Source organism: Hemitrygon akajei, chromosome 22 (genome assembly GCF_048418815.1).
Source record: "Hemitrygon akajei chromosome 22, sHemAka1.3, whole genome shotgun sequence".
NCBI classification, from domain to species: Eukaryota; Metazoa; Chordata; class Chondrichthyes; order Myliobatiformes; family Dasyatidae; genus Hemitrygon; species Hemitrygon akajei.
The window spans coordinates 65,461,655-65,478,817 of record NC_133145.1 but is presented as its reverse complement, the minus strand read 5'-3'; the positions used below and the strand labels follow the sequence as shown (position 1 = coordinate 65,478,817).

The following is a 17,163-nucleotide window of genomic DNA, read 5'->3' as shown; positions in this document are numbered from 1 at the left end:
TTGGTGCCAGAAGTCTGACACTTGCAAGTAGCCCAGCACATCTTCAGTGTTAGTCACTGATGCAAAAGACATTTCACAGTATATTTCAATGCACATTTGACAAATAAATCTTTACCCTTTTCCCTGTCATGGTAAGGGATCAAAAAGGAGGAATCAGTTCAAGATTAGGAAGGGGTTTTAATCTGAGGGCAGGAAGATAGGTACAATAAGAGAGTTGGACTGATAGATGTTCAGGAAATGGGACTAGCTGAAGTGAGAATCTTGGTGAGTATGGGCCAAATGGTTGAAGGACCTTTTTCCATGTATAACCCAACTACTGGCTGACAAACCCAACAATTAAATACCAGCTCCAGGAATGTTTACTGAAAAAATTTTATTCATAGTTGACACTAAAATTTGCAAATTACAGCAACCATATTCAAAGTACAGGAACAGCAGGGCAGGGAAAAATTCAACACGTCCTTGTAGTTGGATGGGAAAGGAAGGAACAGGCTGCAGGCTAGCACTATGAAAACCAAAATAAAAATGGTGGCCACAAGATAGATCAGCCTTGATCAAAACAGCTCTATACAACTCAACCTGCCTGGTATTTACAGAGCAGTCACTACAAACTTAATCGTCAAGGAAAACCTTGGGTACAAATGCAAGTCACAGTCTGGGCTGCTCACTTTAGCCTGACACATTTGTGGTTTAAAAAACAGCACTCGAGCTCACTATTGGTAAAGTGTTGCAAGCACAAGAAATGGGAACTCCTCAGGGAAACTAACCATACAAATTCATTTCTGGACTTTTTTTTGCTTAAAAATGACAACTTCTCTCCCCCTCTACACCACTACACAGCTTTCTTTCACCTTGTTTTAATGGGGCAGAGCCTTCAGAACAGGCAGTCAAATCTTCACTGGATTCCTTGACGTCTTCTAAATGGCCACTCCTATGAAATGAAAGATTCAAGAGCACACAATTAGAAATGAGGAAACGGACAGCCACACTTCAGATACAACCAGGTCTTTTTTTTTTTAAAAAAGGCAAAAGGCAAGCAAGTACCTCTTGGAGACTTCCTACTGCCCTACAGAGCTCGTCTTCTGGCATTTCTGCTAACGACTGGCTACAGCTCTAACCTAGAAAAGGAAACCCTTTCTCAGATTGTAAATAGCCCACCTCTACTGTATCCATGTCATTTACTGTAATCTCCCATCTGTAATACAGACAGCATACAGAGTTGTCACTGATTTAACATACATCAATTTGCCAAGGGCAGTAACTTCACATTTTCTGTACACATTTGATTTTCCCCACATGTCAATATTAATTCTTTACTGGAAAGCTGCCCTTGATGTGTGGCTGTGGATGATAGCAAACTGGTTAGTGCATCTCATCATTTACCCAGGTTACACCTGCCACACACTGCACGGCAATATGAAGGCAGCTTGCAAATTAAGACCTGCGTAGAATGGCAAACAGCCATTCATCCCACCGAGCCAGCATCAATCACATTCTTCCCAATCTCCAGCCTCCCAAATCATAACACTCCCATCCTCCATAACCCCACCCCAGGCTCCGTACACAACTCAAAATCATGTCTACTGCTCCATTTTAAGCAGTTCATCTTTTCTACTTCCCCACAATCTCATCATCCACCCTTTACACACACACAAATCCAATCAAACTGCCCCCAGGCCACAATAACCACATTTACCATTCTTCTGTGCCAAGTTCTCCCATTGTATAACTGTAGAAAAGAATGTGCTACCAAAACAAGGAATTTGAGTTATTGGGTGCGTAAGACAGAATACTGGAAATTCCCAGTAATGTGCTTGTGTGACAAGTTAATGAAAGTGCACCTTTATAACAGCAGATAGCTAGCTCCCTGAGCACCTCCTAAACTTGACCACCGCTACTGTGCTCAAACCCAACAGCCAACAACCTCTGGTTGTCCTTCAGACAGCCAGCAGCCAGGGTGAATTGAGGAGTTGGAACAGGTTGGTCTGGCTGTTTAAGTGCCCAGTTTCACAGGGGCAGTTATGGGTGACAAAGCCTGTACCATCACTACTTCCACAGATGGGACAGGCAAGCAAACAGCTTTAACCTGGTGAGCAGTTCTCTCACCAGGCAATCAGACCCCTCCCCAAACTGAGCCAACATTGCCAGTGCTGTACTGCTAGAGCCCACGCTTTCAGAGATGGTGCCCCAGTGTTAACGCTGAGCCAGCTGCTCCCCATGAAAGTTTCCCAGTGACCCATACAATATCAATCCCTTACAGTCAACATTACAAACAGTACACCCCGTTAATGCCACATTACATCTGTGGCATCCAACTGCATAGACACTGCATTCGGAATATAACAGAGCCTAACCTTCACAAATATTCATTTCAAAGTGCTCAAGGGGCACTCTATAACCGCAGAACACACCCCATTAATACAAGACCCTAAATAGCAAGTTGTGATGTTTTTAAATGTTGATGTGAAGGGTTTGAGAAGAAATGTGATTTAGCACTGGGATACAGTCACCGTCACCAACAAACCATGTCAGGCAGTCAGTGGGAATGCCAGAGACATCAATTACCCACCGAATTACTGACTGAAACCTCGTGCTCTTCCCCAGGAGTGACATCTGAAAGCAGCCCAGTCCCAAGGGATTCAAACTCTGCTCCCAATCAAAGACTCACTTCAGGGGGAGATGTATGACTGAGGAAACCAAAGGACAGGACAAGTAAATCTATGTAAGATACTAGAGATGGCAGATAGTTCAGACTCAGTTCCCAACTGGGGACAGTCAATGAGTAGACCATGGGAAAGTGGGCAAAGCCACGAGAACAAGCTCACTAAGTAATGGCACCAGTACAGGGAGATTGGTACTGGGTACAACAGCATCTCATAGGCCGTGGGGTTGAGGCCCAGATTAAGCAGGAAGCAAACTTGGCGATGCCACAGGACTACAGATGAGCAGAGCTGGGACACTGGTCTGGTAGTGTGTCAGGTACACACTGCTCAGGAATTATAACTCTACTTTTCCCAATTCCCTCAAAGGACCGCTAAAGACTTACAATATCCTTCCCCATCAGAAGGAAGCTGGTCACAAGCAAAGAATTAATATTGACGTTTCATTTCCACAGTTGTAACCACAGACACTAATTCAGTCTCATAAGTTTAATATTGAGGATAAACAATTTCATCATTGTGGTAGGGTGTCAGCAGATGAACAGCTCACTCAACATTAGATGGGGTGGGGGTGGGGGCAAGGGAAACGGGAGCAGCATAGAACGCGGAATTCGTACCTCTGTGCTAGGGCCTGTAATGTACTGTCGCAAACAGAAGGCTGAAACAACTTTTCATATGCTTTTTTAAAAATAAAAATTATGTGAAAAGTAAAGTTAATTCTTGAAAACTCCCTTCCATCCCCTGCAATTTGAAGAGAATTCTGTAACACATCTGCACAGAAACAATTCCACAATTTCAACAGAACATTGTGACAGGAATGAATATTTAAATCCTGTGTATACATCGTTCAGCAAATACAATATGAAACAGCAAGCTTTAAAAGATTTCATTGAAAAGACAACAGGCAAAAACATTCAAACATGGAGGTGGGTAGAGAAAGGTGTGTACCTGGCACGTGTACCTGCAATTCATTCACTGATTCCTTGCTTTTTAATTTGCTTTCGGGGCGGCTCACAAGACCAGCGCAGTGAGAGATATGGTTCTCAGGGTCACTTAGTCATAAACCCTACACTTCCATCAATCCAAGCTACTGGCTCGAGTTACAGAAAGACTCCATTAGAGTGCAAGGCAGATTTTTTTAAAAACAAAAAAAAAACAAAAAGTCTACTGCAACATCTGTGACATTAACAGACTGGTTAAAACTAAAAAAAAAATCTTTCAAATATGCCTTAGATGCAGTTACAGAAACAGCAAAAATACACTCATTCTCTGCCAAAAATTTACGAACTCTAAACTTATTATACTTCCCAGTAACCGATCCCACACAGTCCAACCAATTCCCCAAATTTGACAGATTTTAAAATGCTTAGTTTAAAAACACAAACCCATTCACCAGGATCCACAAAGGAACAGAAATGGGGCCCAGGTTTCAGTACGTTACAATATACAGAGGTAAAGTATGTACCTAGAGTCTCCAACACGCATGTTTTGCCTCTTATTCTGCCAAGACTAGTCTGTCCGTCGTCGCTGGGCGTTTTATAAAGTATACCTTCTGGGTTTTTGCTGGTTAGTCTCTTCATCTTCAGTCGGAATACTTACACTGCACTGCTAAAGTAAACGAAAAGAAACAGCAAACTAACCGAGGGACACAACAGTCACGCTTACCTTGACCTGATCTGAGGTCAAATCAGATCAGTTTTAATTGGACTGAGTGTCACCTTCAGATTTTAGGTCTTCATCTCTCCCATTGACCTCGCTTTTAGTGGTATCCACCTCCATGGGGTCTGCACGGGACGCTGCACTCTCTCTGTCTGTCTGACTCGATCTGCGGCTGCTTTTCCTCGCTTCATCAGAATCTCTCCTCTCTGCAACACAACCACCAAACATACAACTCCAGACATGCAACACATCTTAACAATTTCTTCAGTCACAACCCCAGGCAGTTAATCATTCTAGTTAGTCCACCCCACCATCTACTACCAGCTATCACTGCACAGCAAGCGCTTTAAACCATGTTTTACAATGTTAATTACACTGGAAACACACGCTGGTATTTATGCATTTTATTCTATATACGAACTTTAACCTCCACTTTGCAATTCTTTCCAATTGTTGAATTTTTTTTGTTGCATGTTGCTCAATGGTGAATAAAATTGAACTCATTCAGATTCATCTATCACATGTACATCAAAACTATTTGTGTTAACCACCAACTCAACCCAAGTGAAGTGCTGGGGACATCCCACAAATATTGATGCATTTCAGCAACATCAAAACAATCCCCTTTCCTTCCTCCCACCATCTGCATTTTTTAACCTCTTCCACCCCTTCCTCAGTACAGTTTCTGACCTCAGTAAACCGTCCACTTCCACCACATCCTCTCCCATCCTCTGCTCCAAGGAGAATCAGTCCAGCTTTTCCGGTTGCTGGAATCCCTCATTCCAGTGGAACCCAAGTAACTCTTTTCTGCACCCTCTCTCATTCCTTCCTAACCTGTGGCTGAGTGGAAGTGACACAATATTCTAGGTATGAAATCATCTGTGCTTACACTGGTTCAGTATAGCTTCCCTGCCGTTGTACTCTACACCTCCATTTACTGTAACATATGATGTACAAACTGCTTTCCAATACATACTCAATCAGATTAGATCATTTTTATTTGCCACATGTATATCAAAACAGAGTAAAATATCTTGTTTGTATCAAAGACCCAAAGTCCAAGGCTGTGCTGGGGCAGCCCACAAACGACACTACGCTTCTGGCGCTAACATAGCATACCCAAAACTCAGTAACCCTAGCCCATACATCTTGGGAATGAGGAAACTGGAGCATCCAAAGGAAGCCCACAGGGTCACAGGGGGAAGGAACCCCTTACAGACAGCGGTGGGAATTGAACCCAGGCCACTGTTGCCACAATCAGACTGCTGGCATGTGGGAAAGAACACACACATTTATATCAACAGGTAAGAAAAAAATGGAGGGTTACTGTATCTGGGAGGCAAGGGTTAGATTGACCTTGGAGTAGGTTGAAAGGTCAGCACATTGTGGGGCCCAGGGCTTGTACTGTTCTGTTCTGTTCTTAAAATGAACACGAATACTGTGTATTCAAGAATGAAATCCTCACTAGACCAGGAAAGCTCCCGTGCAGTGCCTCGGGATCTTTCTTGCAGCCATTCTTAGCAATGCATCACACTGGGATGTGCAAGAGACCAATCTGTTAGTGAGTCACAAGCAAGGGAGACCCATCTCTGTACCTTTGTCCTTTGACCTCCTCTCCTTCTCCCGGCTCCTGCTTCTGTGTCTGTGAGACCTGTCACGACTCCGTGACCTGCGGCGATCTCTGCTCCGGGACCTGTGCTTCCTCTCCGACCGGTCCCTGCTCCAACGATCATCACCCCTTTTGTAAAAGGAAAAGCCACAGTGAACACTTAAAGTCAACAACTTCCAAGAGACAACAGCAGACCCAGATCACACAATACAGTACAATGTCCCAAATTTCCACAGATGCATTAGACATAAAACCTGGAGTAAGCCAGACAAGGAGAAATTAGCTTTTAGGGAGCATCTCAAAGGGATAGAGGGAAACTAGAATCCAGACAGCTGAAGACAGATCTAATTGAGGGATATTTAAAATTCAGACATGCAATGACCAAAACTGGAGTAGTTATAGAGAGGAGCCAGTGAACAAGTAACTTAAAACTATTTACCACAAGTAATCCAAGCTATACTGCTCAGTAAGTGATTTTTACAGATAACTTGGATAAAGAAGTGAAAGGGTGGGAGGTTGGAGGAGTTGTGGATATTATAGAAGGTCGTTTACATCCACCACCACTACTGGCAGCTTGTTCCACACTGTCGCCAACCTGAGTGAAGTGTTCTCCCTCAAGTTTCCCTTAAACCTTTCACCCTTAACCCACGACCACCAGTTCTAGTCTCACCCAACCTCACTGGAAAAAGCCTGCTTGCATTTACCCTTCTATACTCCTCTATCAGATCTCTGCTCATTCTCCTATGATCCAGGGAATAAAGTCAAAACCTATTCAACCTTTCCCTATAACTCAGGTTCTCAAGTCCCAACAAAACCATTGTAAATTTCCTCTGCATCTTTCAATCTAAATATTTTCTGCAGGTAGGTGACCAGAACTGCACATAATATTGCAAATTAGGCTTCACTAATGCCTTAAATAATTTCAACACAATATCCCAGATACTGTATTCAATATTTGGTTTAAGACCAAGTTACCAAAACTCTCTTTTATGAACCTACCTACCTATAATGCCACTTACAAGGAATTATAGACAGGTATTCCCAGATCACTGTTCTACTGCACTCCTCAGTGCCCTACTAAATTCTACCTTGGTTTGTCCTCTGTAAGTGCAACACCTCACACTTGTCTAGATTTTTCAGCCCATTTTTCCACCTGATGCAGCTCCCTCTGCAAGCCATGATAGCCTTATTCACTGTCCACTACTCCCCCAATATTGGTGTCATCTACAGATTTGCTGATCCAGTTAACCATATTATCATCTAGATCACTGATATAGATGACAAACAATGGACCCAACACCGATCCCTTGTAGTGCAGTAGTCACAGGCCTCCAGTCAGAGAGGCAACCACCTACTATCACTCTCTGGTTACTCCCAAAGCCAATGTCTAATCCTGCTTACTACCTCATCATGAATGCTCAGCCGCTGAATCTTCATGACCAACCTCTCCTGCGGGACCTCATCAAACGCCTTGCTAGTGTCCCTCTCGACAGCACCCACCGCCTTGCCTTCATCCACTTCCCTGGCAAATTCCTAGAAAAACTCTACAGCCAGTCCCCGAGTTACCAACGTCCAGCTTACAAACAAGTCGTACTTACGAACGGCCTGCCATAAGCCTATTATATTAAAAACTCATCGGCTCAAGGAAGGAGAACGCTGTCTGCCATTTTAAGTCGGATCACATTGCCATTAACACTGTGTTGAGTGTGTCCCATTTAAGCTGTCTCAGTGCCGGTAGACTTTAGGACCCGCCACCCGCGGTTGCTGCTGAATCCGCAGTGCTTCTGTTCCGTTGACTGACACGGTAAACGAGTTAAAATTATGGATTCACAATTCCCATCTAGTGTTTATTTCCGTGACGAAGAATTTGTTGCAAGTAGGGGTTGGTTCAATCGTTTCAAAGTGAGGGCAAATTTACATAATATTAAAGTGCAAGGTGAAGCAGCGAGTGATTTTCCTGAAATGTTATAAAAAATTGAGGGAGGGAGGGAGGTTATTTGCCAGACCAAATACTTAATGTAGATGAGACTGGCTTATGCCTGAAAGAACCTACATTTCAAAAGAGGAAAAATGTGCACCAGGGCATAAGGCATCAAAGGATAGGCTAATCTGTTCCGATGTACGTATAAATCCGACTTAAAGACAGACTTGGGAATGGATCTCATTCGCAACCCAGACACATGACCAACCATGCACAAAGCCATTCTGACCATCTTTAATCAGTCCATGTCTATCAAATACTTATATCCTGTCCCTTAGAATACCTTCCAATAACTTTCCCACAACTGATGTCAGACTCAATGGCCTATAACTTCCTAGTCAGAACAACATTGGCTATTCTCCAATGCTTTGGTACTCTCCTGTCACGAAGGGTAATTTAGTTAACTCCACTAGGGCCCCAGCAATTTCGGCACTTGAGGCCCTCTGGATTTATCCACACTGATTTGCCTCAGGATAGCAAAATACCTCCTCCTGTGGTCTGTACAAGGTCCATAAAGTTGATGCTACATGACCTCACTTCTATAGACTGTATCTATCTCCTGAGTAAATACAAATCTAAAATTTTAAAGATTTCTACCATCTGTTTTGGCTCCACACATGGATTATTCTGATTTTCTGGAGGACCACCTTTCTTCCTTGCAATCCTTTTGCTCTAGCACATGTAGAATCCCTCTGGATTCTCCTTCACCTAGTCTGCTAGAGCAACTTCGTGCCTTCTTTTAGTCCTGATTTCTTAAGTGTTTTCTTGCATTTCGTATACTCCATAAGCACCTCATTTGTTCCTACCTACCTATACTTGCGACGCACATTCTTTCTCTTGACCAGGACACCAACTCTTGAAAACAAACGTTTCCTACGAGTTATATTTACCTTTTATTATGACAGGCACATACAAACCTTGTACTCCCAAAATTTCATTTGAATGACTCCCTCCCACTTACCTAGTACACCTTTGCCAGAAAACAGCCTGTCCCAATCCACACTTCCCAGATCCTTTGATACCATGAAAATTAGCATTTTTCCCAATTTCGAAACTCAAACACAGACTAGACCCATCTTTTGGCATATTAACACTAATGACACCGTGGGCACAGGATGCAAAGTGTTCCCCTACATAAACTTTGGTCACTTCCCCAAACTTATTCTCCAGTAGCTGATCCAGTATCATATGCTCTCATTGGAACTTATGCACTGATGAAGGAAACTTTCCTCAACATTTGACAAAATATTTCATTATGTTGTTATGGGAATCCCAGTCAATATGTGGAAGTCAAAAATCACCTACTGTAACAACCTTGTGTTTCTTGCAAAAGTCTGCAATCTCTTTACAAATTTGCTCCTCTAAATCTCTAGGACCATTGAGAGCTCTGTAATAGAGCCCCATTAATGTGGTCGTGCTTTTCTTATTTCTCAGTTCCGCTCATAACGCCTCACTAGACAAGTTCTCCAGTCTGGCTTGCGAGGACTGCTGTGACATTTTCCAACTAGTAACACCACCCCCTTGTCCTTTAATCCCTCCCAAACTGTCACATCCAAAATCAGCGGAACTCCAGAATATTGAGCTGCCAGTCACAACCAAGTCTCATTAATGGCTACAATTTCAGAAGCTGGCCTGACCCATGCCAAGTTCAAGCCCCTTTTCCTATGATACTTCTTGCATTGAAATACAACAGCTCAGGATTCTAGTTGCACCATGTTCAACCCTTGTTTGAGGTTTTACCAAGATCCGTCTCCACAACCTCTCCACTAACTGTTCTGACACACTGGCTCCCTCTGGTAGTAGCATGGAGAAACAGAAGGATCTTGGGACCCACATTCATAGATCCCTCAAAATTGCCACATAAGTTGGTAGAGTGGTTGAAAAGACCGTACACATAGACAGCACTTAAACACTGCTTAATGCAGGTAACTGAGGCAGAACAAGTTTTATTTCTAGGCTGAATCGATGTGATTGTGAATCCAGGCACTGAACAAGACTAAACAGGAAATCATACAGAGATGGATCCCATTCCATGTAGTCTGCTGTAACGTGCTCACGCAAGGATGGGACCCCGCAGTCTAACAGGGACCCTGCCACATTCCACCTGTCAGGAAGGGAATCATACTGAACCCTGGAAAACTTGAAAGCACAAGAGACCACTGACCATGAGATTCAGAGAGGACAGACACTCCTCTCCAGTATGCTATCGCATGAAATACCTGCTCCGTTTCTTCTCTCGTTCTCTGCTGCGGGAACGCCTGCGTTCTCGTGATCTGCTCCGCCGCCGCTCAGACGCTCGGCTGGAGTGAGAGTGTCGACTACGTGAGTGACTCCTCCGACGACGCGCCTCTCTTTCACGTTCCCGCTCTTTTTCTTTCTCCTCCTCTTCCCGACGACGTTTCTTCTCCCGTTCCTCGCGCTCTCGCTCACGTTCCAGCTCCCTCTCTTCCCGTTCTCGTTTTAATTTGTCATCACGTTCTGGCTCCTCAGTCTTTTTCCGAACTTTCTCCTGGACAGAAAGAAACACATGAACAGGAGCATACGAGCCACTTATACAAACCAACACATCCCTTGCACAATCATAATCACCCTCTTCTAAAACACAAATTATCACCCAGTACACTGTTGTAGCCTAAACATTCTCCTGTTCATCAACACTTAAGCACAGTTACACATGCCAGTTCAGTTCTGGTCACTGCACAGGAAACTTTAAAGAGGGTGCATAGGAGATTTACCAGGATGCTGCCTGGATTAGAATAAGTCTTATCAGGAAAGTTGAAGTTAGGCATTTTCCCCTCGCTAGAGAGATGATCTGATAGAGGTGCATAAGCATAAAACAAATGGACAGCCAGAAACCTTCCCCCCCCCCCCCCGTATGAAAATAGCCAATATGAGTGGACATAATTTTAAGATGATTGGAGAGAAATATAGGGGAGATTATTTTATCTTCTAGAGATGCATCCCTTTGAACCAGGCCACCCAGCAACCCCTGACAACCCCAATTTAATTCTAAATTTAATCACAAGACAACTAACAATGGCGAATTAACCAACCCTGTACATCTTCAGACTGTAGGAGGACAACAGACATTCCCTAAGGGATGCCAGAACTGGTCTCTGAACTGACACCCCGATCTGTAACAGCAGTGCCGGAGGTACATCATGGTGAGTACATGGAACACGCTGCCAGGGGTGACAGTAGAGGGACATTTCAGAGACTTACATTGGCACACAGATGAGAGAAAAATGGAGGGCTGTGTGGAAGGAAAGGGTTAGATTAATATTGGAATAAGTTAAAAGGTTGGTGCAACCTCAGGGACTGAAAGGCCTGTGCTGTAAGGTTCTATGTTTGGAATACACACCAAACAATGCATAGCCAATAATGCCTGGTGCGACTCCCAGAATGTAAATGCCCTCAAATCCTTTTGTTCCCCAGATCTGGAATACCTGGTGCTGCTGTGTAGACCTCACTGGCTGCCTAGGGAGTTCACAGCTGTGTATAACCCATCACAGGCTCTCTTCATCGGCATCGGAGACTTTAAAAGAGCGTCGCTAAGGTCTCTCCAAAGTTTTGCCAACACATCCAGGTAAGCATACTGGGAGATAGCATACTCAAACACTGCTACTCTCCCTTCCGCAAAGCTTACAAAGCACTCCTCCACCCTCTGCTTGGAAAATTAGATCACTTTTCCATTTTTCTGGTGCCAAAGTACAGTCAGAAGCTGAAACAAGAGGTGGCCATAGTTAAAACCATCCACTGTTGGTCCAACCAATCGGCCTCCACACTACAGGAGTGCTTTGATGACATTGACTGCAATATCTTCCATGATGAGGATGTCTCCCGAGTTCATGGAAGAGGTCGCGAGTGTCATCCAGAAGCGCATCGAGGATGTTGCCCCCCGAAATCGGTCAGAGTCTTTTCAAATCAGAAAACCTGGATCAACACTTCATAGAGCACGACATAGAGCTTACATTGCTGGTAATCAACAAGAGCTAAAGAAATGTGGCTACGATCTGCACGAAGTCATCAAGGCAGTGAAACAATACAGAGACAAGATTCAGACTCAACTTTCCACCGACACATGCAGCTTTATCGCAGGGTCTGCACACCATTGCAGACTTCAAAGCTAAACACAGTGGAGTTTCCAGCATCAATGCCTCTCTCCCAGATGAGCAATTTTTTTTAAAAGCACACTCGATTCAACATCACCAACACTGAGCCCGAGGAGACCTGCAGGAGATGCCACTGGCAGCTTGGTCATCTGAGGCCGAAGTACGCAGGTATTTCCAATGGGTGGACAGTTGTAAGGCTGCGGGTCTGGACTGCATTCCAGGGCAAGTACTCAGCATGTGCATGGCACAACTGGCAGGTGTGTTTAAACATTTTTAATCTCTCCCACTCCCGGTGTACATTGACACATTTTACAAACTCTAACCCATCTAGACCTTTAACAGTATGGGATCCCAATCAGTATGTGGAAAATTAAAATCCCCTACTATCACCACTTTATGTTTTCTGCAGTTGTCTGCTATCTCTCTACAGATTTGCTCCTCCAATTCTCGCTGACTATTGGGTGGTCTATAATACAACCCCATTAATGTGGTCATACCTTTCCTGTTTCTCAGCTGCACCCACATGGCCTCGGTAGACAAGCCCTCTAATCTGTCCTGCCTGAGCACTGCTGTAACATTTTCCCTAACTAGCAATGCCACCCCCCCACCACCCTTCATCCCTCTGCCTCTATCACGTCTGAAACATCGGAACCCTGGAACATTGAGCTGCCAGTCCTGCCCCTCCTGTAGCCAAGTTTCACTAATGGCTACAATGTCATAACTCCACGTCAATCCATGTCCTCAGCTCGTCAGCCTTCCCTACAATACACCTCACATTGAAATAGACACACCTCAGAAGATTATTACCACCACACAACCCTTCTATTTGTGACTTTGCATGAACCTTTAACATCATTTATTTTCACCCCCACTCCACTATCTACTCCGGCACTCCGGTTCCCATTCCCCCAGCAAATCTAGTTTAAACCCCCCACCCCCATAGCACTAACAAACCTCCCTGCAAGGATATTGGTCCCTCTGTAGTTCAGGTGTAACCTGTCTTTCTTGTAAAGGTCCCACCTGCCCCCAGAAGAGGTCCCAATGATCCCAAAACCTGAAACCCTGCCCCCTACACCAGTTCCTCAGCCACGTGTTCATCCTCCAGAGCATCCTATTCTTACCCTCACTGGCACGTGGCACAGGTAGCAATCCTCATTTTCAATCTTTTTTTATTGATTTTTTTTTTAAATGAATAGATACAAAGAAGTTATATCAAATACATAATGCAATAAATGTACAGAACAACGAAAGAGATGTATACTGTCAAAGTCATGTAAATGTTATATTGGACTATTATATATATAAACGAAGAACCGCAACTCCCCTTGGCAATTCATACAAAAAAAAAGACTGGAAACAAAAAAAGAGACTGAGCAGTCCATTTGAGGATAAAATTACAAAAGAAAAAAGAAAACATCCTTCTGGTCAGATCTGAAACTTCGCAGAGAGAGAAAAAAATATATATTTTACTTAAAAAAAGGAAAAAAAATTAGATCATATGAAAATATTGAATAAAAGGTCACCAGGTTTGCTCAAATTTAAAAGATATATCAAACGTCCGACTTCTAATTTTCTCCAGCTTAAACAAGACATAGTGGAGGAGAGCCAAAAAAACAGTAGGTAGATTAGAATCTTTCTAGTATAACAAAATAGCTCTCCTGGCCAATTGGCCAATAAAGTTGAAAAGGCCATTACATGTTGAGGAACACTTCCTGCTTCCTTTGGAATAATCCCAAAGATTGCCGTAAGTGAATTAGGTTGTAAGTTCACACCTATGACTTTTGATAACGTTCTAAAAACATCTCTCCAAAAATTATTTAACTTTGTACAGGACCAAAACATATGAGTTAAGGTAGCCACCTCAGCGTTACATCTATCACAGGTGGGATTTATATTAGAAAAATAGGCACTAGTTTATCTACAGGTAGCAATCCTGAGATTACCACCCTCGAGGTCCTGCTTTTTAACTTCCTACCAAGCTCTCTAGACTCACTCCTCAGGACCTCCTCACTCTTTCTTCCTACATCATGACATCTGCTGCTCACCCTCCCATTTCAGAATGCTGTGCACGCGATCAGATACATCCCTGACCCTGGCACCCGGAAGGCAACAAACCATCCAGGAGTCTCTGTCATGACCACAGAACCTCCTGTCTGTACCTCTAACTATCGAGTCCCCTACCACTACCGCTCTCCTCTTCCTCCCCCGTCCCTTCTGCACTGCAGAACCAGACTCAGTGCCAGAGATCTGGCTGCCATAGCTTGTCCCAGTAAGTCTGACTTCCTGTCAGATCGCTGGCTCCCTCACCTCTGCCCCTCTGATTACTCAACACACATGCCCCTCAGGGCTGTGTCCTAAGCCCCCTCCTTTACTTTCTGTCCACCCATGACTGTATTGCCACCCACAGCACTACACTGTTTGGTTTAATCTCAGATAATAATGAGGCAGCCAACAGAGAGGAAGTCATCACCCTGACACAATGGTGTCAAGAAAACAACCTCTCCCTCAATGTCGCAAAAACAAAGGAGCTGGTTGTGGACTACAGGAGGGATGGAGACAGACTAACCCCTATAGATGTAAATGGATCTGGAGTTGAGAGGGTGAACAGCTTTAAGCTCCTCAGCATAAACATCACCAAGGATTTCACGTGATCTGTATATACCAGCACAACAGCACCTCAAACGTTTGAAAAAGTTTGGTATGCGCCCCCCCACCCCAAATTCTAAGAACTTTCTACAGGGGTACAATTGAGAGCATCCTGACTGGCTGCATCACTGCCTGATATGGCAACTGTACTTCCCTCATTCACAGGACTCTGCAGAGAGTGGTGCAAACAGTGGTGCAAACATCTGTAGATGTGACCTTTCCACTATTCAGGACATTTACAAAGACAGATGTGCAAAAAGAAACACAAAGGATTATTGGAGACCCAAATCACCCCAGCCGTAAACTGTTCCAGCCGCTACCATCCGGGAAACGGTATTGCAGCATAAAAGCCGGCAACCAACAAGCTCCGGGATAACTTCCACCAGGCCATCAGACTGATTAATTCATGCTGACGGTACTGTATTTCTATGTTATACTGACTAACCCGCTGTACATATTTATTATAAATTGCTACAATTGCACATTTGAACAGAGACAAAGATTTTTACTCATGTATCTGAAGGATACAAGTAATAAAGTCAATCAATACAAGCTGCACATCCCATTAATACATGCCAAACAATCCTCCACAACAGAAAGCAGACCATGCACACTGGTCTGCTTGCCAACACAGTAAACACAACCAGCATACCAATAAACACAAAACATTAAGTGCACAGACCAACACAAGGACCTATAAAATTCCACATCTCTTCAGTATCTCCATTGGATCAATAATTAAATTTTTATACTTAAAGTCCCAAATTCACACAAATTGCCTGAAAATTACTCCTTTTAGCCCAATATCAGTCTGGTGAACATGTGCTGGACTCATGAATGTCTTTGCCACAGTTCAGAACCACTACAACGTCCCAACTACAGACTAACCTTCAGTTCTTCCACTGTTGCTTTGATCTTTGCGTAACCCATGTGCTGCTTTCCCATTAAATGGTCATCAACCCGGGACTGGGCGTCTCCCACAATAAGAAATGCACCACATACTTCGCACACTTCCATCTGTTTCTCCTGGGCTGCAAAGCTCTCGATGGTCTGCAGAAATATTCAATTATTATTTTACAAAACATACATTACTTTTCTAAACAGCTGAGATACTAATGTCAGTGAACTACAGAAGACTCACCGAACTGGCAGATCGTAGCTGTTCCCGCTCGTCTTTCAGCTGTTCCACGAGTTTCATCATACCCTGGGCCTCTTCTACCTTCCCCTCAGAGCCCAACTCCTCTATCTGCATGCAAGCAAAACATATACATCAAAAGCACCTTCTCACAAACTCAGAACTTTCCAAGACATTTAGCCAAGGAAAATACCTACTCACAATCAGTATTACAATGCTCAAAGCAGTGTTGTAATAAATAGCATGATCTCTGAAATGAAACCTCTTACCTAAAAGCAGTCTTGGTTAAGATGCTCATAGTTGAAGGATGTTAGGTCAGTGATTCCTAAGGGGGTGGTTACATGTCCAAAAGGGGCATTAGGGGAAATAGCAATCGTCGGGAGGCGGTTAAGATTGGTGTGTTGGGGGTACAGTAAGCCACACCCTAACTTGAGGCACAAGACTTGACTGTCTACTCAATGCCATGTGAACATCTGATAGGTATTCCCAGTTTGTGTTAATTTTTATTTTAATTTAGCCCCATTAATGATGGATAACTACGCACGGTGCACCTCTACAAGTCTGAAAGTCGTGAAGCCTTGAATTACAAAGTGTGTCAATAAAACATTACATACCTGGAGTATGGTTTTATTCCATTCCCGTCAGATCAGAGATGCCCCATGTGTCTTATTTCTAATACTGTCCTGCCTAATGAAGATTGCAGGAACACTTTCATAAAAGACACCCTAGAAAAGCTATTTTGCTATTTCTCAGCTCCAGAGGAGGAAAGAAACATTTAAAAAGTGTTGCACTCAAGTCATTTACCAAAAGCTAAAAATGACCTTGATAGTTGTCTCACTGCTTATAACATTTCCAAAATGATAGCAAAGTGTCCAAATCTCATACAATTGATGAAAGATTAATAATGCTGGCTGTATCAGAAGTGCTCACCACTGTTCTCAAAATAGATACCAGTATTTTAAAATCAATTTCTCTGAGTAATAACTCTCGAGCTCGTCATATTGACAAAATAAGTGAATACATTGTGTATCAACTATGCACAGAGCTACAAAGAACAGAATTTGGGACACAATTGGATGAGTCAATTGTGCAAGACAACAATGGAATATGCATGGTTCATCAAAAATGGAAAAGTTTATGAAGAGATTTTCTTTTGTAAAAGCAAAAAACAAATATCAATGGAGAATCAATCTAAGACAAGCTCAAAATGCATATAGAGGATGAAAGTATTCCGATTAGGAACATTCCTTGTGCAACAGATGGAGCACCAAATATGATCTGTCGCCATGGTGGTTTAGTGGCATTTATGAAAAGAAATTCCAAGTCTGTTGATCAATATCCCACAGCCAGTGACATTTTTT

The 17,163-nt window shown here is 43.3% G+C and overlaps 1 protein-coding gene across 2 annotated transcripts in view; it reads right to left on the bottom strand.

Moving 5' to 3' along the window:
• Positions 1 to 358: 358 nt before the first annotated feature.
• Positions 359 to 17,163, bottom strand: part of luc7l3 (LUC7-like 3 pre-mRNA splicing factor) — a 29,065-nt gene continuing 12,260 nt past the window's right edge. The window contains exons 6-11 of one of the 2 annotated variants that reach the window (XR_012096006.1): positions 15,809 to 15,913; positions 15,556 to 15,717; positions 10,129 to 10,418; positions 5,915 to 6,057; positions 1,045 to 4,525; positions 359 to 931 (exon numbers count right to left, since the gene is read on the bottom strand). Coding sequence is in view for 1 of the 2 variants with exons in the window: in XM_073026495.1 (XP_072882596.1) it covers positions 4,359 to 4,525; positions 5,915 to 6,057; positions 10,129 to 10,418; positions 15,556 to 15,717; positions 15,809 to 15,913 (867 nt within the window). In the remaining variant the exon portion in view is untranslated. The remainder of the gene's footprint in view (positions 932 to 1,044; positions 4,526 to 5,914; positions 6,058 to 10,128; positions 10,419 to 15,555; positions 15,718 to 15,808; positions 15,914 to 17,163) is intronic. The other variant, XM_073026495.1, reaches the window with a different exon arrangement.